Source organism: Trichosurus vulpecula, chromosome 8 (genome assembly GCF_011100635.1).
Source record: "Trichosurus vulpecula isolate mTriVul1 chromosome 8, mTriVul1.pri, whole genome shotgun sequence".
Lineage (NCBI taxonomy): Eukaryota > Metazoa > Chordata > Mammalia > Diprotodontia > Phalangeridae > Trichosurus > Trichosurus vulpecula.
Genome location: NC_050580.1, coordinates 37,300,269 through 37,323,535, shown reverse-complemented (window position 1 = coordinate 37,323,535; position 23,267 = coordinate 37,300,269). Strand labels below are relative to the sequence as shown.

At 47.9% G+C, this 23,267-nt stretch overlaps 1 protein-coding gene across 1 annotated transcript in view; it reads left to right on the top strand.

Annotated features, from left to right (window-relative positions):
* The first annotated feature begins 1,850 nt into the window (after positions 1 to 1,850).
* ADAMTS7 (ADAM metallopeptidase with thrombospondin type 1 motif 7) overlaps positions 1,851 to 23,267 on the top strand; it is a 112,200-nt gene continuing 90,783 nt past the window's right edge. The window contains exon 1 of the mRNA XM_036735885.1: positions 1,851 to 1,991. Coding sequence (XP_036591780.1) covers positions 1,912 to 1,991 — 80 coding nt within the window. The 5' untranslated portion in view covers positions 1,851 to 1,911. The remainder of the gene's footprint in view (positions 1,992 to 23,267) is intronic.

Sequence of the window (23,267 nt, the reverse complement as noted above, 5' to 3'; positions counted from 1 at the left end):
GCTGGGCCAGCGGCTAGTCAGAATTCCCACCGGACTGGGATGTCTCCAGCAAGTTAACAGACAAGGGAGATCACCCGCAGGATGCTGGACCTTCAGAGATCCAGCTGTCTTCTGCCCGCTCTCTAGACTAATCTAGAGGGCTTTCTGAGGACTTGGAGCACCCCAAATGCAATTTAATTTAATTTTAAACCATTCTTGTCTATTCATTGAAGTAGGTGCCCTAAGGACCTCTTCGAGGGAGAACACAGTTTGCTAGCCTAATTATAATTACTTTAAGTACTTAAAAGAAACAATAGTGCATTAAAAAAAACTACGATTTTCAACTTTTCCCCAGTTCAGTCTAAATTAGTGAAGATTTAAAGCAGACTCACAAATCAGCAGGAAAGAAAGATGCTAAAAAATAGCCACAGCTGCGGCCAGCTGTGGGCGGCCGCTCTCTCCATTCTCGGATCATGGCCACTCTTAGATGACCCCAGACATGTAATAGATCATAGTTCTCTTTCCCCTTCCTCCATTTCCCCTGTCCCCTCCTACCAAATCTGCAGCCTAATGGGAGAAATGGGGGAACGGACAATTCTCCTCATGGGGGGAGGGGCAGAGAATAATCTTCATTGGCAAAGGGAGTTTCCTCATCTATATGTGAAATTGCAGGTACAGTGAGAGCTGTCTGCCCAAGGAATGAATTGCCCTGGCAGGTAGTGAGTTCTCCAGCCATGGAAGTGTTCAAGGAAAAGCTCAGTGACCACTTATTGAGGATGCTGTAGAGAAGATTTCTACCCAGGTCTGGGTTGGATTAGGTGACCTTGGGGGTCCCTTCCTATCCTGAGGTCTCGTGATTCTATGAGATGAGATAATATAGATTTTTTATATTTTATATTTAATATATTTATCGATTAAATTAATTAAAATCTAGTTATATTTTATAAATAGATTTAATAAATAGATTTTTAAATCAATTAATCAACACATCAGGTGCCTACAACGTGCCAGGCACTGTGTGCTTGATATGGAGGATAACTGAAGCAGCACCTGCCCTCAGGAAGCTTCCGTTCTATTAGGGGATAAAATGCTGCACACGTCAATGGAGTTATTATTTGCCCTATTTTTATTTCAGAAAATGCCAAGGAAACAGAAAATCCTTGCAGAACAACAAGAAGGCAGCAGTGTACCTTTCCCCACTTTTACATTCCTTTCTTCGTTTCACTCTCTCAGTACTTCTAGAAGATAGGCAGACTATAGCAGCACTCATCAAATTCATTTTGCAGAATAGGAAACTGAGGACATAGGAATCATAGCATTTAAAATGGGAAAGAACCAAGAGCATGCTAGTAAATGTTTAACAACCAGCTTTATGAAAATGTATACACAACACACTGTCAAATTTAATGTGCATAATTAAGCATTTCTCCATCGCTTTCTTAAATACAATCAACCAAACAGTAAAGTGAGCTCTAATGTATACAGTTTCTTGATTTCTGAGGTATAAATGCTCACACCGAAACTATAATTATCAGCTCACCCCTGAAAAGGAAGTTGGTGGTCATCTAGTTATATTTCATAGATTTGGAAACTAAAACCCAGAAGTATTATCCCCATGGTGCTTTAATGGTAGAACCAAGTAGAACCCAGGTGTCCTGCATCCCCTGTCTGTGCTTTTCGCGTCTCAGCAGGCATTTTTAAAAGCCTGATCGGTGGGGGCGGTTCCCTGCCCCTCCGTCCTTCTCTTGTTTGGGCCGACAGTCTCGTCTGGGTTTTGGGGAAGGGTTGGTGTGTCCATATGGGGAGCGGTGCGTGCTGGAGGCCCGGCTGCTCACCCATCCCCTCGCGGGCCTGTGCTCTTAATGCAGTTTTGGGATTCAGCATGATGGAAGCGGCAATGACTGCGAGCCCGTTGGGAAAAAGCCTTTCATCATGTCTCCACAGCTCCTGTACGACACCTCGCCGCTCACCTGGTCCCGCTGCAGCCAGGAGTACATCACCAGGTTCCTCGAGTAAGTGCTAAGTGCCATTTCTCCCAGACCCCTCTTAGGCCCTTGGTCTCCCTGACTGTCTGGGGGGGGCATTGAATTTCTCAGCTGAGGGAGACCCCACCTCTACCTGTTGGTCTTTCCTTGATCTGGGAGAGGGAAGGTTAGACCATCAGTGATGCCATTCAGTCTAACAGATAATTCTAAATGACCTACTATGTGCAAAGGCACCATGTTGGGTGCTAGAGACAGACAAAAAATGAAAGACCCTTTTCTTAAGAAATTTACCACGTACTAGGGACAGAGTGGAGTGGGGAGGATGTAGAATCCAGCCTGCACTCAGATAAGGAGAGGGGAGATAAAGAACGAACAGTTGGGGGCCAGAGAGGGCTTCAGGAAAGGGGTGGCCTCTGATCCGAGCCCGATGGAAGGTGGGGAGCCTCAGAGGTGGGGGAGGTGAGGAGGAGATGCCTTCCATGAGGGGGGAGCAGCTGGCAGGCCAGTTTGGCAGAAACAGCCTGCCTGGAGGTGAGGCGAGTCAAGTAGCATTGAGGAAGTGCTCACTATGCACCAAGCTACGAGTACAAGCAAATAGAGTCCCTGCCTTCGAGGAACTTACATTCTACTGAGGAAAGACAACATGGGAAAACTGGGAAGGAATGAAGGATGTGGAACAAGTTCTGTCACCCCCCATGAAGTGTCTGGAAAGGTGGATGTTCTTGCCTCCACTGTAGAGGGCCTGATGTGTCAGACTCAGGAGGGAGAGGCGATAGGGAGCCACTGCAGGGGAGTGACATAGGAATTTGGTTATACAGGAATATGAATGGGAATGCCCCAAATCCTGCCTGCCATCAGGAGGCTTTCTTGCGTGATTGGACATGGATCTGGGACTAGAGAAAGAGACAATGAGCTTGATCCAGTGCATATGCGAATACCAAAGCTGTGTGGCTGTGGCTCTGTGTGTGTGTGTGTGTGTGTATGTGCGCACGCGCGCGCATGCTGGGAGAGGAGGGGATTCAGACTGCCAGACACCCTGCTTTCTGGTTCCATGAGGGATACAGCAGTCCTGTGTTTAGAGGGACTCATGGACCCGTCTTCATCTGGAAACATCTCCTATCCTAACTCGGGTAGATAAAATAGCATAGAATTCAAGATTCTATACGAACTGATACAAAGTGAAGGAAGCAAAGTCCGGGAAACAGTATGGACCCCAAATGCGACAATATTAGTGAAAAGAATAACAATGACCCCAAAACCCAGAATGATGTGTGGCTATCATCACCAAGCTTGACTTGCAAAGGGGTGAGAAGACCTCTCTCTCTCTCCCTCCCTCTCCCTCCTTCTCCCTCCCTCTCTCTTTCCCTCTCATCTCTCACTCTCTTTGTCTCATCTCTCTGTGTGTCTTCTCCCTCTCTTCTCTCCCTCCTCCTTCCCTCCTTCTTTCTCTGTATCTCTCACCTCTCCTATCTCTCCATCTCTCTCTCCCTTCCTCCCTCTTCCATCTCTCATCTCTCTCCCATCTCTGTCTCTTTCTCTCTCTCAATTTGTCTGTCTCTGTCCCTCTTTTGTCTCTGAAAAGGTGGAAGCCATGGGCGTGGAACATGGCACATACCAGCAGACCCCATTGGTGTGTTGGTTAGTCTTGGTGAACTGCTTTTCTTTCATTCTTTTTAAAAAACATTTTCTTTGCAAAGGATGACTTGCTGGGGAGGGGAAGGATATATCTGGAAACAAAGGTGGTGTAAAAACAAACGCCAGCACTATTCTTTTTTTTTAAAAGAAGCCGAGGTCCTCCCTGTCTAGGATGGGGCAGTTTTCATTTCTAAGCACTACAAATGGCCTTCCTCAGATGGAGCGTTTGTGTTTGTTTTCCTGTTCCTTGTAAACACGTCCTAGAAAACACACACCCTTGTGTGGTCTGGACTGTGCAGAGACTGGAGCAGAGGAAGAGGGACCAGGCACTCAGACACTCAGCAAAATCGCTTCCTGGCCTCCTTGTAGAGACAGGACACACAGAGAGAAATCAGACTGGGGCGGGGGTGGGGAGGGATGGTGCCCAGGTGCTGCCTCTTCCGTTAAGTCTCTCCTGATTGCCCTCCTACCCTCCACGTTAGTCTGTAAGGACTTGGGATATTTCTTGTATTGACTTCTCTGCTATTTCTCCTCAGTAGAATGGAAGCTTCTTAAGGGCCATTCTTGATCTTTATACCCCAAGGGCCTAACACAGTGCCCGGCATATAGCAGGCAATTAATAAATGCTTACTGATTGATGTGGGTACTCACTCCAGTAGTACAGGTCATAACCTATTCCTGCCTTCTTGTCCTGTCTCATTCTTGCTCCCAGAAAGCTTCCATGGGGGGAGGGGAACTTGCTAAAATAAAATCCAACCCAGAAACAAGCATTAATTAAGAGACCAGTATACAGTAGGCGCTTTATAATTGTTGCCCCCGCCCTTGATCCTCACAACAACTCTGGGAGGTAGGTGCGATTATCACCCCCACTTTACAGTTGAGGAGATGAAGGCAGATAGAGGTTAAGTGACTTATCCAAGGTCACACAGCTAGGCAGTATGTGAGGCTATATTTGACCTCAGATCCTCTGATTCCAGGCTCTGTGCCCCTAGAGGTCTTCTAGATGTTGTTCAGTCATTTCAGTTGTTTCTGATTCTCCGTGACTCCATTGGGGTTTTCTTGGCAGAGATACTGGGGTGGTTTGCCATTTCTTTCCCCAGCTCATTTTACAGATGAGGAAACCGAGGCAAACAGGGTGAAGCGACTTGCCCAGGTTCACCAGGCTAGTAAGCATCAGAGGCCAGATTTGAACTCGCCTCCTTCTGACTACAGACAGGGCACTCTATATACTGCACCACCTAGATGCCCCGTATCTACTAGATGAAATCTTTTTTTTATAGGAGACAATGAGACCAGGCTGTAGCCAGTCTAGAATCCAGTACTAACCTTCACCATAGGGCCAGCTTCCAAGAGTCATAGAGGATAAAGGAGAGACCGCAGTGGGCTGAAGTACAGGCACAGGATTTCCAAGTTGGAAGGTGACCTCTGGCCTCTGCAACTCTGACAGTCTATGAGTGGTCAGGGGGAAGTGGGACCTGAGGCTGTGAGCCTTGAAGGACGGAGCAGACAGCTGCCCAGCAAGAGAGACGCTCCTCCTCGCCTTTAATGGCAACCTCCCTGTGTTCGGTAACAATGTTCCCATCACAGGCAAAGTTACTTAGTGGGGGCCAGGGCTGAGAAATCCCAGATGTTTGTGGTCCCCAGAGAGGAAAGGCTCTAAGGCCTGTGAGAAATCACACCCTCCTGACCAGCTAGGGCTGGTAGACTCCATTGCTTGTCACAGGACATGTTCCTGGGCCTTCAGCCTCCGGACTAGCCCCTGCAGCCTGGGGGGAAGCTCGTTAGCAGGGGCCCAGACCCACCCCACCCCCCAACCTCAAGCCTCTATGGAATGTTTGTCCTTCTCAGCTCCACCGGGATGAGGGGAGGGGCAGGGGGTGGAATACCTGAGCTGGCCTGGCCTTATCCTGAAAGAAGGCGATTTGGATGGTAGACAGGGGAGAAGTAGAGAAAGCAACACAAAGGCCCCCAGAAGAAAAAAGCAGAAAATGAGGAAAAAATTGGGCCTTTTTTTGGTGGTGTTGCTGTTAGTTTGGTTGCCTCCGACTTTACCAATTGTGCTTAAGTCCATAATGTCGTTAGATGTCTTAGTGGTTGGCAGGACCAGGATTATTATTTTATAGACAAGGAAAGTAAAACCCAGGAAAAAGCAGAAAAAAATGCTGGCTTCTTACAGTGGAAATGATGCATTAATGGTAGGCTTTCCATTTGTGTCTCAGGAGGCATGTGTCAAGGGCGCTGAACCAAGGCCAAGCAGGGAAGGCCTCTGGAGAGATGACCTGGAGCCCAGGGCACCCAAGCCTCTAGGGTCTCATCAGTCTTTGGACCACATGAGGTCTGGGGCCTCCATCTCCCAGGACGGTGATATCCTCAAGGCTCTGTTCCCAGCACCTTGAATACCTAGGCCAGTCACCCAGCAAGTCTTTACTGAGCTCAGTTCAGTTCAACAAACATTTATTAAGCACCTACTGAATACAAGGCCCCACTCTCAATGTGGAAGATCCAAAGATAGCCATATGGGATTCTGGTTTCCAATGTGGATACTAGGTGACCCCTGAGAGCCCGTCCAACTTTGAAATTCCATGATGCACCCTGGGTCTTGCTCTCAAGGAGATCACTGTCTGATAGGAAGGGAAGGCAAGGCCTAGGCTGATGATGATGATGATGATGATGAAAGGAAGTGAGAGAACAAAGAAGGAAGAAGTTTGAAGATGCAGAGGGGCCACTCTCCCTTGAATGGATAGGTCAAAGAAGGCTCTCTGGAGAAGGTGGGCCTTGGAGGAAGGGAAGGCCTCCCAAAGGGGTAGATGCCCAGGTACCTTCAGGCACGAGGAATGGTGTCACCAAATACAATGACACTGCTGCAGTATTCTAAAGGGGACAAAGTGCTTTCACCACCATGACAAATGTTATTATCCCCCATTCTATAGATGGGAAAACAGAGTCTCCTCAAGATGGAACGGCTTCTTTGGGGCACACAATGTGGGAGATCCAGCGCGTGGACTCCCAATACAAGTCCATGGCTTTTTCCACTACAGGAAAATGCCTGTTAACAAAGGCAGAGGGATGGGAGGAGGCAGGGCCAGAACCTAGGACTCTGAGAAGTAATCTTCTACCGGAATGTAATACACACAAAAGGGAGAGGTCAGCTGGGGGAGAGGAGTTGATCAAGTAATCACCAGGGGCTGATTTATCAAGTACTTACTATGGGCCGAGCACTTTGGTTCAGTGCTGGGGATACTACGACAAAGAGAGGAAGCAGGGCCTGCCCTGAAGGAGCTTATATACTACAGGGCCAGTTGGTGACCTAAGTACCACATTGCATAGAATCCATCCTGTTGGGGGGGAGCAGAGAGGATCACCCCCATTTTATAGAGAGGGAAACTGAGGCTCATAGAAGTTTTTGCAACTTGCCTATAGTCACTCAGTCAGTGTCAAAGGCAGGATTTTGAGCCAGGTCTCTCCTGACTCCCTGTTACTTTTCCAGCTGGAATGATCACTTGGGTCCTGATTATGCTGGGCTGGGGAGTTTGGCCTATAATCTCCAGGATGGGAGGAATAATCATTTGGAGTTTTGGCCTCAAGGGAAGGACATGATGGAAGCAATACTTTATGGAGATTAACATGGCAGTCCTCATAAGATTTTAGGATTTAGAGATGGGATGCGGGGTACCAAGGCCCTCAGGATGAATTTTGTAGAAAAGCCGTCCTGCTATCGGCCTTGGCTCCTCAGCTTCATTGAGGCCCCAAGGGAAGGTTACACATGTAGTAAGTAGCAGAGCGGGGGGCATCTGATTTCAAATCCTGTGTTGTCCAGGATGGATCAGAAGAGTGTGTCTGTTGGGATGAGTCCCTGGAGGCAGGGAGAGATTTATTAATCAGGTCCTAGATTAGGCCTAAATTGTCAATTTCCCTTTCTAATAAAAGCTGCAGGTGGTTTTCCTCCCAAAGGCTCCCAGAGTCCTGGCAGGCCACTCAGGGGGCGGAAGCTCAGTGAACCTGGGGAGCCAAGGCTGATATCCAGATGGCTTTTGTCCAGAGTTCATCCTGAGGGCCTTGGTATGCCTCTGCCATCATGGCGTGCCTACTTCTCTGATGGCATCATTGCCTTAGGGTGGGGGACTCAAACCTTCTGTTATTACTGTTTGGTTTTAGGAGTGTTTCATTTATGCTTTTTCTTTTACCCTGCTGTCTTTTCCTGATGACTGTGCCTTCCCACTTCGATAGAATCTTCCCTTGTCACAAAGAAGTATGACTCGTAAGCAAAAAACAGAAGAAGAAGAAGAAAAAAAAAACCCAACCTTTTGGCCCTGTAAGTTGGCTTTTGCCTCATTCTGTATGGTTGTCCACCACGCCTCTGCTGAAGGGCCTAGCATACTTTAGTTCCTGGTTGGTCATTGCACTGGTCAGTGTTGGAGTGGCTTTTGTGGTTGTTTTCCTTTATGTTACTCTAATAATCCTGTGCCTTTTTCCCCTGGTCCTGCTTACTTTGCTCTGCATCTGTTCATAAACTCTTCCTAAGTTGTTGTTGTCAATGTTTTATCGATGTTCTTCTCCTTTTCTTATACCTTGTCACATTACTAATAGGGTGCTTAAAGAAGGGGCAGAGTGGTTACGGAGCTCCTGACAACGGTGATTGATGGGGTGAGGGGAGGACCAAGCTTCTGATTTTCAGAAATGGGCAAGCATGGATCCTGCTCCCCGCAGACCAACGAGTTGGATAGCAAAGGCCCAGGACACGGTACTGAGGAGATAATCAGGAAACATTTAGAAAGGCAAGAGCCTGCATTTTTGGCTCTGGTAAGGACAACTTGTGCTAGGCCCAGCTCATTTCCCTTTTCTCCCAGAGGTCAGGATTTCTAGATTAATAGATCAGGGTTGGCCTATCGATAGAGTTTAGCTAGATTTTAGCCATGCATGCGCCAAAATGTCCCATGTAGTTCTTGTGGGAAAGACAGAGTGATGTGGGGTCAGGTGACAGCTGAGTTAGGGAGATTCCTACCTGATTTAATGAATGGCCACAAGGCAGAGAGGAGTTATTGGTCATTCCTTGAACAGAAGTCTCCAGTGGAGACTCCGTGCATGGCCCTGGGTTGTTTAACCTTTTTTTTTGCCTAGTGACTTGATAAAGGGATGGATGGCATGCTTTTAAAAAAAAACAACTTGTAAATGGCATGAATCCCATAGGGATAGCGAATACCTTGCACAACAGACTCAGGATCCAAGAAACTCTTGACACGCTAGAACATTGTTCAACATCTAATAAGGCAATGTTGATGCTAATAATGACAATAATAGGTGGCATTTATATAGTATCTACTGTGTGCCAGGCATCGGGTGCATATTGTCTCATTTGATCCTCACAACAACCTGGGAGGTAGTTACTACCATTATCTCCATTTTACAGATGGGCAAACTGAGGCAAACAGAAGTTAAGTGACCTGCCCAAGGCCACTTGACTAATAAGTGAGGCCATATTTGAACTCAGATCTTCCTGACTCCAGGCACAGCCCTGTATTCACTGTGCCATCTCAGTGTCCACGATGACGTTTAGGAGGAATAGGTATAAAGTCTCAGGTTCAAAAAAATCAGTTGTACTAGTACAACAAGGGAGAGGGCTGGCTAGACATCTTGAAAAAGATCTGGGAGGTTTCAGGGTAATGCAAACTCAGTATTTGTCAATCGTGTGAAAAATAAAAGGTCAATGCAACCATAGGCAGCATGTTGAGGTCCAATATCTAGGATTAAAGAGATGTCCAGTCTCCAGGGCTAAAGTACAGTCCCCCTGTATTCCACCCTGGTGGGTCCATCTCTGGAGAATTTTGTCGAATGCCTTTTATGAAGGGTGTTAATAAACTGATGAGCGCCCAGAGGAGGGCAGCTAAGACAGCCAAATCCTTGAGATGATGTCATAGGAACAGCTGAAGGAACTTGGCATGTGTATCCTGGTTAAGAGGACACTTAGGGAGATGTTATTTGTAGGGCTCTCTCTGGGAAGAGGGATTTCATTTGTTTTGCTTGGCCCTAGAGGGCAGAGTTAAGAACAATGGGTGGAAGTCCAAGGGAAGCAAATTTGGGCTTGATAGAAGGAAAACATCCTTCCAATGAGAGATATCACAAAGTGGAGTCAGCCGCCTTGGAAGGAGGGCGCTCTCCGTCACTGGCGTTCTGTAAGTACAGGCTGGATGACCACTCCTTGGGCTGTGGTGGGTTATGGCGGAGATTGGATTCCTGCTTGGATATGGGTTGGACTGGATGGCCTTTGAGGACCCTTCCTAATCTGTCATTCTGTGATCTTTGCTCCTGTACTTTGTCCCAGATCCCCTGTTTTCACTCTTCACCCCTCCCTCCCCACACTCACTGGCTGAAGCCTGAAACGCTCCCTCAGAGTCACTGTGGGTCCCTGGTGACTCTCACTGTCCATATGCAGTCACTCAATCTGATCATTGTTCATTTTAAACATCTCTTGCATCAGTCAGTCAACCAATCAAGAAGCATTTATTAGTCACCTGCTTATTGTTGTTCAGTCATTTTCAGTGGTGTCGACTCTTCATGACCCCATTTGGAGTTTTCTTGGCAAAGATACTGGAGTGGTTTGTTATTTCCTTCTCCAGCCCAGTGACTTGCCCAGGGTCACACAGCTAGTAAGTGTCTGAGGCCATATTTGAACTCAGGTCTTCCTGACTCCAGGGCCAGCACTCTATCCACTTAGCCACCTAGCTGCCCTTATAAATTAATCAGTTAATTAAACTGGTCACTGTGACGTACTGGGGATACAAATACAAAGAATGAAATGATTGCTGCTCCCATTGAATTTAACTTTTAATCCATTGCTTCCTTCCTCATCTATCTACACTTGGAGGTACCAAAGTACTGGGTGTGTTGAGGAAAGATATGTGATTTCTCTCACATCTCAATTCCTATGGCCCGGGTCCAAGGTCCCTCGGGGAGTTAGTAACAGAGCCAGGTTTTGAACCAAAGCTCCCTGATCCCCTCAGTGTTTCTTTTAAACAACTCATGTTCTGGTAAGATACCTCGTGCATGTGCCAACAACAGCAGCATTTGGGCCCTAAGGCACTGAGCCAAGCTAGGAAAACCATGGCTTGTGAAGGCTTTGCTTTAGATTGGCATCTCAAGCTCACTGGATCTGAAACATAACTGCTTAACATCTTCCCTAAGCTTCCCTCAGCTCTCTCCTTTCTCAGACTTCCCGAGGTACCACCATCCTTCCAGATTCACAGCCCGAGTCATGAGTCTTCTGTCTCTCTCACCTCAAATCCAACCATTGGCACATCCGGTGGGTGCTTACTTCCAAATCTTTCATGTCCATCCTTTTCTCTCCCTTACAGAGAGACTTGTTCTGACTTCCATTCCCAAGTCACTTAAAAATGTTTTTTATAATGAAGTTATCCACAAACACAGACACTTCATTATAGAAAAGTAAGCGAAACAAAACAAAAAATGAGGAATGTATATGAAATTGAGCTTATGTACAATTTTTTTAAAAATAGATACTAAGGTTGTCATGGTAGTGACAAAATTGCCCTGTTTGTGTCCCTTTTGATCATTTTTTTCCTCTGTGTATTTTAAATGTTTCGTTGATACTCTTTTCTATCTTTTTCTTCACATCTCTATCACAAGTCATTAGGTTAACCTCCCCTCATACACACAACCCCTTACGACAAATAAAAGCCCTCCTTTATAACAAAAAAAGTATAATTAAGCAAAACATAGCAACCCATTGACTGTGTCTATAAATGTGTGTCCCATTCTGTACCTCTCTGGTCCATCACTTCTCTGCTGAGCGATGGCAAGCATCCTTCATCATCTCTTCTGAGCTCATGGATTGGTCACTGTATGGAGGGGTCAGTCTTGCAAGGTTGTTTCGTTTGTCATTTTTGTGGTCATTGTGTAAACCGTTTTTCTTATTCTGTTCCCTTCCTCTGCATCAATTCTTACAAATCCTCCCAGGTTTCTCTGAATTCATCCTGCTTCTCATTTCTGATGACACAATCTTATATCACATCCTATGTCATAGTTTGTTTGGCCAGTCCCCAGTTGATGGGCACCCATTTTGTTTATGACCCTTTGCTACCACAAAAAGTGCTACCATATATACTCCTATACACATGGGTCACAACAGCCTTATGAGCTGAATAGTGTAAGATTTTTTATCACCACTGTACACATGAGGAAACTGAGGCTCCCGTGCACTAAACGCCTTGCCTAGAGATAAATCAATGAATAAGGGGAGGTGTCAGGTCCAGTCCCTTCCTACTCAATGGTTCCGCCTCCCTACATCAAATCTAGGGGCTACCACTTCTCCCAGAGGCCATTTTAGGTGCTAAAGATTCTTCTTGTCTAACCTGAATTCTTGCTACAACTTGGTCTCATTTCTTATTATTTGCCATTATTATATTGATTGATATTCATTGGCATAAGGAGCTCCCACGAAGGAAACTCCCTTCACCAATGCAGATTCACACCTGGTCTTAGAGAGCTGCCTGGGGAGATCATGTGACATCCTAGCTGCACAGTATGTCAGAGGCAGAATTTGAACCCAGGGCTTCCCAGACTCTTAGATAAGCTCTGGTACCTTTCTCATTATTATTTCTCGTCATTCTTATTAATAATAATGTCATGACTTTAATATTTTATTGATGCCTATTTCTCTTTTCTATATCTCTATTACTACCCACTGATTCACTCCCCTCCCCATCCCCCAGTGTGACGAGCTATAGTCCAATAAAACAACTTCACCCTTTCAGAAGCCCGAGGAGAAGGGTGCTTCCCACCCCTTGGCAGAGAGGCCGTGGACTCCAGGTGTAGGAGGAGGCTCACATTTTCAGATGCGGCCGGTGTGTTGATATCTTCAGCTTGACTGCATTAACACGCACATGGAGCCTTGAGGTTTACAAGTCGCTCCTGTCACAACAAACCTGTGGAACAGATGATGCAAATATCATCACGCCCATTTTACAGATAAGGAAACTGAGATTCAGAGAGACTTGACTTGCTCGTAGGTGGGCAGTTAAGTTGAGACAGGAGGGAGGTCGTCCTGACTCCCCAGTCCGGTGCTCCTTCCCCACGTCACTCGGCTTTGCTTTATGGGCCAGATCCCTAAAGCCTTCCTTTCGGGCGGGCGCCATCCCCCAGCCAAGGCGGCAAGGCGTCGGCCATCCTTGTCACACTCACCTTCCCTGCCATCATCCCTCCCATCTGCCTTCACGTGGGCTGACCCAGGAACCTGGAAATCTGGAGCGGATATAAAACCAAGCCAAGTTTTCCCATCCAAACTGACCTTAAATACACCAGCAACTTGTCAACTTGTGAATTGTCCTGGAAATAACCTAATGAACAGTGGAGGAATTCACTCCTGTCCTCAGCTATCTCCCCTACCCACCACCACACACACCCAGACACCCCTAACAGCAAACAGAATCTGGGAAAAGCAGTCAGCAGTGTGCTCATCCCTCTTCAAGTCCCACCCCCACAGGGGTGCTTTTTGTCTATGGATAGAAGGAATTTGGCGGCTTCGATTGCAGGCAGCCCAGTCCTTCCCTGGACGTGTTTGTCTTTGGCGCCAAAGCTGCTGACTTTGGAAGCTTCTCTGGGGGGACCTCATGCTGCACTGTCCTGGCGGGGCTCCTGGTGGACGGTGTCCATCGGCTCCGGCCAGGGACAAAGAACAGAAGAGGAAAGAGAACCCTAGGTGGAGGGAGGAGAGCTAGCCAGAGCCCCCGATGTGTTTTCAGATACAAGGTGGGGGGATCACTGGTAAAGCAAGGCCACCCAGCTATGAAGCCCCGCAGCGTTCACTCCAGCTTTCTAGCCTATAGCCTCCCAGCTGTCTATGGGATGAATAATATTAATATTCATCATACAATAGAAAGAATCCCTGATGTGAGCTGAATGCTTTTAACATTCATCATTTCACCCAATCCTCCCCTAGCACTGTGAGACACCATAACCTTCAGGTTATTTATTCCATTTACGGAGAAAGTAGAGTCTGGCCTCGTGCCTGGCATTCAAAGCCTTCCCGGATTTGTCCCTACCTAGCTGTGTGATCTTGGATAAGACACTTCTTCTATAAAATTGAATTCAGGCCCTTTCTAGTTCTAAAATTCTATACCCTATGATCCACGAGCCATAATCTGGCTGTCTACACCAGCAATTTTATTCTGCTTGGTTCCTTAGCACACACTTTATGCCTCAGCCTCCTCAGTCCCTTTTGTGGGGCCCAATACACCATATGCTTCTTACTGTTGGGCCTATGCTGTCCCCTCCCCCATCCTTCTCTTCCTAAAAGGCCCAGCTGGACTCACAGCTTCATCTCATCTAGGAAGCCTTCCTTGACCGCTGCAGTTCATAAGTCTCTCTCCTTCCACTGAATTCCTCTAGCAATTAGATTGAAGCGTCCAGTTAGCTCTTAACGACTATCCAGGTGTTTCCTGCCAATCAGTCCCCACTCCCTGAGCAGATCCTGCGCTCCTGGGAGTGACTGTGTCTTCTTTTTCTCTTCTCTCCCCTACTGTGCCTAAAATGGCCAGGCCACACTTGCTCAGTACAGCTTTGTTGACTGACTAATGGAACAGAATCCCCTTATAATTCACCAATTTGACGGAAGGTGAGATTTTTTACAGAACCAGAGATAAAATGCAGAAGGTGACGTGGGCCACCATGAATCAGCATTTACTGAGGGCATCCTCTAGTGTGATAATTCTTAAAGTGCCAAACAAATGTGCTATTATTAAAATTGTCATTTGTTATTTATAGGCCTCTGTGCTCAGGGCTGGGAGGGATATAAAAGAGGCTGAACGCAGAAGGGGACATGAGATGGTCACTTCCTTTGTGCTGGGAGCTGGGCCTCTGTTAACACAGCCTGAGAAGGCATTCGATTTTCTGGCTTCCATGTCACCTTAGGGGCCCTACAATGCTGCCATCTCCCCATGTCTTGGCTAATGACCTCTGTCCCACATTTCTAGGGCCCATCATGGTGACTTGGCCATAATGGTGTCCAATGGAGAGAGGCAGCGGCTTTGGTCTTCAGTCCTGACTCTGACACTTGCCACCTGCATGAGCTTGAGCAAATTACCTCACCTGTTCTGACCTCAACAATGAAATAAGGAGGAAGCCTAATTCAGCTTCTGGAGACTGTTCCAGGTGGAACTCTTGTCCTCGATTGGCAGGATGTTCCAAAGAGCTAATAGATGTTAAGAGCTTTGAAAACTCGAAAGCCATATATAAACATCTGCAATGGTTGTTATCATCCATAATCCAAGAGTTCTGGTAGGGGAAGGGAGTGAGAGGGGGCTGTCTTTAGGGGTTGCTATCATATAATGAGAAGCGGCCTGCAGCAGAGGGCCAACAGCTCTTCTAAGGTCACTGCTGCCTCTGCTGCTGTCTCCAGCACCCTGGGTAGGTGGCCACTTTTGTGCCTGCATGTAGGGCTGACCCTTCAATTCCCAGAGGCTCCAGCCGCTTGGAGCGGAATGCTGCCTGCTGCCCTTCTCCGAGGGTGAACAGTGCAGGGCCTGGTGCTGTTGGGCAGCTGTTTCCCTTCTTCTCCATTTATGCTGGAGGGAGGACTTGGGAGCCAGCCAATGCAGCTGGATTTTCTGAGCCCTCTCACTTCCCAAACAACCTCCTGGGACAGTGTGGCTGAGTTATAATTAGATGGAGTAGTGAGTTAAATGGAAGGGGTGACAAATTTCAGCCCCCTAGACCACTGGGCACAGAAATGCCTGGCGTGGGTCTGTAGGAAGACAGGGGAGGAAGCTCTTTGGGGGAGAAAAAGCCAGATCATGTTACTTCTCTTCCTACCCTGGAAGCAGAGGGGTAGGAGAACGGAAGGAAACCTTGGTGAGCTCCCGATCCCATCATGCCATCTTGCCAATAGGAAAAGCAGGTCGACAAGGGATGATGACTTTCCCTTGGTCATCTAGCAAGTTAGTGGTAGAACCAGGGCTGTCACCCAGACCACTTTCAGACACCCAGCCCAGGACTTTTATCACCATACTAGCAGTTCAGAATTGACTCCAGAGAAGAAAAAGGGAAACTGAGTCACAGAGAAGTTAAATAACTTGGCCAAGATCATGTGGGTAGTGATGGTCAGCTGTGGTTTCTCCAAGGTTCTCCCAGCCTTAGCTCTTTCCCAAAGGTTAGCTGTCTTGGTTCTTTCCCATTTAGCCTGCTGGGCTCTGTCTTCTGGTCTGTGAATCATAATGCCTTCCTTTTGGAGGGCCCTTGAGAGGGGTCACATTTCTCGTTTAATCCTCACTGAAATCCTGGGATCTGAGCAGGACAAGTACAGAATTACTCTGTCCATTTTGCGGATGAGGAATCGAAGGCGAGCGTGCACACACGGACTGCACAACCTAAGGCTGGCCAAAGGATTTCAGGCAGCCCTCGAAAAATGTTGAGGAAATGTAGGGGGAAATGTAGAGGAAATCCTTTGGCAGCCGCAGGCGACCCCAGGCCATAAGCAGCAGGTTGTGCAGGGCTGCCCCAGAGACTGTCCATGCTTCTAGCCCCCTCCTGCCCCCTCCTGGCTGGCTCTAAATGCCTCAAGAAATGGGGGGTGGAGAGTGGGGAGGGGAGAATGGCAGCCCCAGCCCCTGAGGTGCTGGATGGGGGACTAGGGGTCGGGAGGAAGAGGCTAGAGTGAGAGTTTCCATATGGAAATGTACACATTCAGCTCCTCACACCTCTGCGTGTAGGAATCTGCCAGGTACAGAATCATGGAATGTTTGAACTGAAAAGGACCTTAAATATACAAGGTTTAGACCTAGAAGGATCTTAAAGCCATCTCAAACGGGTTCAAGTGAGATTGTGTCTGTAAAGCACTTACCCCAGTGGCTGGTACACAGTAGGCACTTAATAAATGTTTATTCCTTTCCCTTTCCCTTCATGTTAAAGGTATCCTGGTCTGGAAAACCTGGCTTCAAATCCTAGCTCTGATGGTGATCAGCTTGGGCAAGTCACTTAAACCCTCTGAGCCTCAGGATGTAAATCTGTAAAATGGGTGGAATGATGCCTAGAGTGTCTGTCTCTCTTGGTGGGGCTGGGGGTGGGGGCTTGGAGAGGATCATGAGTCCATAGAACTGAAAGAAACCTTAGAAGTCATCTCTAGAGATGTAGGACCTGAGTTCAAATGTCACCTCTGATGCTTAGTACCTTTGCCTGGGTTATATAGTAGGTGATAAATTCTTGTTGCTTGATTTTTTTCCTTTTTTTTTTTTGAGGGGGAGGGCCGGGCCATTGGGGTTAAGTGACTTGCCCAAGGTCACACAGCTAATAAGTATGTCAAATGTGTGAGGTCTGATTTGAACTCAGGTCCTCCTGACTCCAGGGCTGGTGCTCTGCTCACTGCGCCATCTAGGTGCCCTGTTGTTGTTTGATTTTTGTCACTTAAACTCTGTGGGACTCAGTTTTCCTTATATGTAAAATATGGGGGTTGGACCTGGTGGCTTTTGAGACCCCTTTCAGGTCTAAATCTGTGATCCTATGATCTAGTCCACTGGTCCTCCCCCTCACTATACAGAAGAGGAGGAGCCTGAGGTCCAGGAGGTCAAAGGGATTTGCCCCAGATCACACAGATCGTACACAGAAGAAGCAGGTTTTGAACCCTGGCCCTCTGACTCCAAATTCAGTATTCTTTCTTCTGTATGGTTCTCAAATGAAACAATAATAAAACCCTACGTCAATGTGAAATATGATTAGAAATATGATTAGTTATGGTTGAGGAAATATAGAAGGTGCTAAGACTGTGGCAGGATTTGAACCCTTGAAATCGTATTTTTAAGTGTCTGATGCGTTGTAGGCACTGCAGAGTTTGTATTCCCCTTCCTTCCTCTCCCGTGCTGTCCTCCCCCGGGTCCCCTGTACCATCGTCCTTCCAGGCCTCCTATACCATCATCCTTCCAGGCCCCCTACACTATCCTCCTCCCGAGCCTCCTATACTATTCTCCCCCCAGGCCTCCTATACTATCCTCCCCCCAGGCCTCCTATACCATCTTCCCCCCAAGCCTCCTATACCGTCCTCCCCCCTCGCTGAAAGGAGCCAGAGGCAGGAGGTGCCTGTGCCCAGGATGGTGGGGGCGGGGTGCTGCAGAGAAGGGGACTGGGGGCTCCCCTCCTTGGAGCCCCACCTGCCTGCGCTCCCCTGGAGCCTGGGAGCTTGGATATCCCTTACGGTGCCTCTCAGAGGGAAGCCCACTGCCCTCCCACCCAGGACTGTGGGGGGACGCGAGAAGGCAGCCCCCAAAGCTGTGCAGGGAGGAAATGGGAGGTTACCGAGATAACCCTGGGGCCAAACAGGGAGCTGAGTCAGTACTGGATCAGAGATAATGGCTGCCTGAGCCTCTAGCGCACTCACATCTTCACCCTCCCTGGTCCCCGGCCTCCCAGACTGGCAGCCAAGACAATTTCCAGGGGCACTGAGGTGAAGGGTCTGGCTGCCAGCCGGCCTCTGAGAGCGGGGAGGAAGGCGCAGCTGGCCCCACAGTGCAGTGCCAGATGTTCAGCTGACTCAATCAAACATCCAGCCAGTTGTGCTGGGCACAGACCTTCTCGTCATCTCCTTGGAGGAGGCCTCTTCCTTGCCCGGATTACGGTTCCCTGTCTGGCCGGGTTGACATATCCAGAGTGGATGCTGGGACCGGGGACAGAGCCTTGGCTAATCCCTGCCTGCATGACCTTGGGCCAGTCACTTGCCTTTCACCATCTGTAAAGTGGGCTTACTGAACAAAATTCAGTTCCATGGTCACAGGAAGCACCTACTATGTGCAGTCATTGAGAATTATCTATTATGTAGTCAGAAAATATCACCACCAGGCTTCAGTGCAACCATTCCTGCCCTCAGGGAGTTTACGTTCTAGCCCTGGAGACAATATATATACCAAATAAATGCACCACGTTGTGCTAGGGTTGTGGGCCTGGGGCTGAGGATAGGAAACCAAAAGCGAATTCCAGCCTGCCCGAGGGAAGACTGTATTCTCTCCAGTGAGACAATCTGCACACGTATGAGCCTAGATGAGGTGTTTTGGACTCTCCTGTGATTTTGTTGGCACAGGGAGCCCCTCCCCCCAAACCCCTTGAGCAGTGGAGACCAGCTCATTCTCTTGCCTGGGGGCTACTCACAAGTGAAGTCACCTGCCCAGGGCCCACAGTCTGTATGTGTCAGAGGGGGGTCTTCCCCTGCTCTGAGGCAAGCAATGCCACATGCCCACTTAAGATATGCCCACAATAAACATGAGGTAATTTCTAGGGGATAGGAGAGAGTATCTGGGAGGAATGGAAGCTATCTCATGTAGGAGATGTTGGAGCTGAGCTTTGAAAAAAAATGAGAGATTCTGAGTGGCAGAGGTGTGGAAGGAAGGCATTCCAGGCAGGGAGGACAGCCAATGCAAAGGCACAGAGGCCAGAGATGAATGTCATGTGAAAAAAACAACAAAAAGGCCAGTTTGGCTAGAGCGAAGTGTGTATAAAGGGGAGTAGTTGTTTGATAAGTCTGGAAAGGTCTGTTGGAGGCCAGGTTAGGAAGGTCTTTTGTAATAGAAACCACTAGGGTCTATTTATTGAGTTGGGGGTCGGGGGTGGACGTGATCTGATCTGTGCTTTAGGAATGCCACTTTAGTAGCTCTGGAGAGGAGGGAGTACGAGGCATTTTTCTGGTCTAAGGGGATACAGACCCTAAAGAAACCAAAGTGCCTCTTCCCCCAAGGAGCTTACACTCAACCGAGGAACACAACATGTTCACAGAGAAGTAAGTAAGTGCCAAAGACGTTGTTCAGTCTTTTTTCAGTCGTGTCTAACCCCATTTGGGGTTTTCTTGGCAGAGATACAGGAGTGGTTTGCCATTTCCTTCTCCAGCTCATTTTACAGATGAGGAAACTGAGGCAAGCAGGGTGAAGTGACTTGTCCTGGGTCACACAGCTAGGAAGTGTCTGAGACTGGATTTGAATACAAGTCTTCTTGACTTCAGACCCTGAATTCTCTCAACTGCACCAACCCAGCTGCCCCAAATACAAAGGATAGGGATCAATTCATGCCCCACCTGCAATTTCATCAGTGTAGCAAACATCCAGTCTGAGCAGGCCTTCTACTCATGAGGGTCAGTAACTTGTCTGTGACTTGTCTTAGAGTTACCTGAGACATTAAGAAAGGGTCATACAGCAATAGGACCCAGAACTTCCCAGTTTCCAGGCCAGCTGCCCGTACACTACTCCCAAGGTGTCAAACACACTGGGGCTAGTCACGTGCTGGCGCACAACTCTCCTGAGCGCAGCCCAAACCAGGTTAAATTGTAATTGGGAAACACTTAACAAAATACAGTAAAAATGCAATAAAGCATAGATAATGTTAATATGTAGTTTTCTCAATCAATATGTGACCTACAGGGATCCCTATGGTCAGTTTGGTGGCCTCTATTTCTAATTGAGCTGGCCCCACTAGGATATAGCACGCTGCCTCTCCTATGCAAGGTTATACAAAGGGATTTCAAGCCCTCAATGCCCTCAGGACTGTTGACTTCAGAAAGGAGAAATGGGTTTCTTGTAACATCCTTGCCCTGACTCAGTCCCACAAGGACACACTGTGCCCTACTGAGGGAGACTAGGGGAGGGGGAGGGTGTGCTCATTGCATCTGTGTCTCTGACCTTGAGAATTTTGGGCCAAGGCCTTGGATGGCTGTTTGATTCCAAAATTCCCCTAAATCAGCTGCAAATGCCAAACTGAGGCTTGGTCTAAGGGAAGAAGCCTTGATCTGGGAATCGGAAGATGGAAATCTCATCTCTGCCAACTGACTGAACTGTGGGAATCCCAGAGCTGGAAGGCACCTCCACGGCCCTCTGATCCAACCATGCCTGCAGGAGTGGCCTCCGCTGCATCCCTGACAAGTAGGAAGTGGCTACTTGGAGAGCGCCATTTTCCCAGGCAGCCCCATTCGAGGCTCTCCTTACTTGGAGCCCACAATCTCCCTCTCCAAAAATGTCTCATCTTCTACCCTTTGGGGCCAAGTGAAGTAAGTCTAATCCTTCCCCTTGGCAGTGTTTCAGATCCCTGAAGGCACAGGTCATGACTGATACCATGGTATGGTGAAAAAGAGTGCTGAGTCCGAGGTCTCGGGTTCAAATCCCACCCATGACATTGTCTGTTTTACCCTGGGTAAAGTCACCTCTCTGGGCCATTAGTTTCTCATCCATAAAATCAAGAGGTTAAGCTTTAATGATCTCAAAGTTCCATTGCAGCTCTAAATGTATGATCACCTCCAGGTTAAACGCCCTCAGGCCCCCAACCAATCCTCAAGCACCACTGTTTCTAGGCCCCTCGCCATCCTGGTTGTTTTTCCAGTCTTGACAGTCTTCACCTTCTTCCAAAAAAATGGTGCTCAAAACTGCCTGTCATCCTCCTACTGTGGTCTGGCCAGAGCAGAGGACAAGGGGACTCTCCTCTCCCTCCCCCTAGACACTGTGTTCCTATTAATGGAGGCTAAGTCCATATTAGTTTGTTTTGTTTGGTTTTTGACTGTCATGTTATACTCTCGACTCATAGCGAGCTGGTGGTCCGCTAAGCCACCCCCTGCTCACCTTATGTCTTTTTTAACCTCATGTTTTTTTAACCCAAGAATAATTTCATTCTTGAGGCTCAATCATGGGGGCAATACCCAGTCTTGTCTCTTTCACGGTTCTCTCTTAACGATCCAGTGACCCAGTGATTCTCCATCTGGGCCTCCTTATCCACTTGGCCTTTCCCCAAAGGGCTACTTTTGTTTGTGTTCACGGTCACATCTGCTCTGATGTCTCTCAGCAGTGTTTTAGATATCTTTGCTCTTCCGGGGAGAGCCCCCTCGGGACCTCCAAGATTCTCCCAGAGATCTTCAGGAGGCCTCTTCTTCTGCCGGTGGCACCATCTAGAAACGTTATTTCACATATTGTGCACCTGCATAGATTTGTAGAATCTCATGACTCTAAGGGGCCAAGGAGATTCCTTCTAGTTCAACCTCTTCGTGTCCTGGATAGAGAAACTGAGGCCCGGTGAAAAGAAGGGATTTTGACCAAGTAACTAGTCGTTGCTGTTGTTCAGTCATTTTCACTCATGTCAAACTCTTTGTGGCCCCATTTGGGGTGTCCTTGGGAGAGAAACTGAGGCAGCCAGGGTTAAGTGACTTGCCCAGGGTCACACAGCTATGGGCCAGATTTGAACCGAGGAAGATGAATCTTCTTGACTCCAGGCCCAGCACACTAGCCACTGCGGCACCTAGCTGCCTTCTTTCCATGATAGATATGCCAACACCAGTCACCCATTCCTCACAGGGTTGTTGCAAATTGCGGAGTGAGATTATCCATGGGAAAGCCTTAAGGAGTGTCTTGGAAACAAACTGAAGGAATTATCTGGAGACCAGCCTGCTAGGAGCTTCAGTTAACTGTTATCAGTTTGCAGTCGTCACTTGGCTTTGAACAGAATCAAAGGACAGAAAAATGGATCTGGCAGTTTATCCCAAAACTACACTCCCAGGACGGACCTGGCAAGAAGAGATGTGGGTTCAAGCCCCTCCTGTTGCACACTGGCTGTGTGACCATGGACAAATTGTTTAACCTATCAGGGTCCCGGTCCCCCCTTCAAAACTTCCAAGTTACAGATAAATTGTTGACCATCAGCACAATCTCTGACTCCTTCTCCAAACCAGCCCAGACTAGCAGTCAATAAACATTCATTAAAGCACCTACTATGTGCCAGGTATTGTGCTAAGCCTTGGGAATACAAAAAGAGGCAAAGGACAGTCTCTGCCCTCAAAGAACTCACAATCTAACTGTGAGAATTCTGGGCCTCTGGTATTCCCAGTCAACAAAGAAATATTCAGTTGTGGCTCCTAGTCTCTCTTGTCTAAGCCACAAACAAGGTCGGCCTTCTTCAGCATTTAGGAAATGCTTCAGTGTTTTGGAAAGATTGATACAAAACAAGGAACCAAAGGCCTGTCTATCACATTCCTGCAATCAGGGAGGGAAAGCAAGTGATCTGTGGGGGTGGGGAGGCAGCAGCTGCTGCCCTCAGCCTAGGGTGGGCACCAGCCTCTCTCCTACTCTGAGGCCGCCAGTAAGCAGTGAGGGATGCCAGGACCTCGGGGCTGCTGTGCCTTAAATTAGCCTTGACTGGAAGTGGAATAAATGCCAGATGGAGCCTCTTCTGGCACAGCCGTGTGCCTTCAGGGGATCCGTTACCTGGAGAGCTTGGCTTGCGCATATGTGTTTATGTTCTCCTTTGCTTGTGTGTACGCCTGAGAAAGTCTTATGTGATGGGCCATGGTGGGAGAGCCTGGAAGTCACAGGACCCACAGCTAGAGCTAGAAGGAACCTTAGAGACTGCTTGGCCTATCCTTCACAGAGGCCCAGAGAGATTGAGTCTGGGCCACAAAAACGACACAAGGAATAGGAAATGATAAATCTGTCCCAATGTTAATGACAGCTGCCTTGGGCCCAGGAGCACCCAGCTCCCAGGGTTGTCATGAGGGTGGAATGGAATGATTGTAAAGTGCTTTGTAAAGCGCAGTGCCTGCTGCATAGTGATGATTATTATCATGATGACGGTGATGCCCAGTTGTCAGAAATCTGTGATCTCAGTGACTAGTAGCGAGCGTTTACATTAATGCTTAAATGTGTGTAAAGTGCT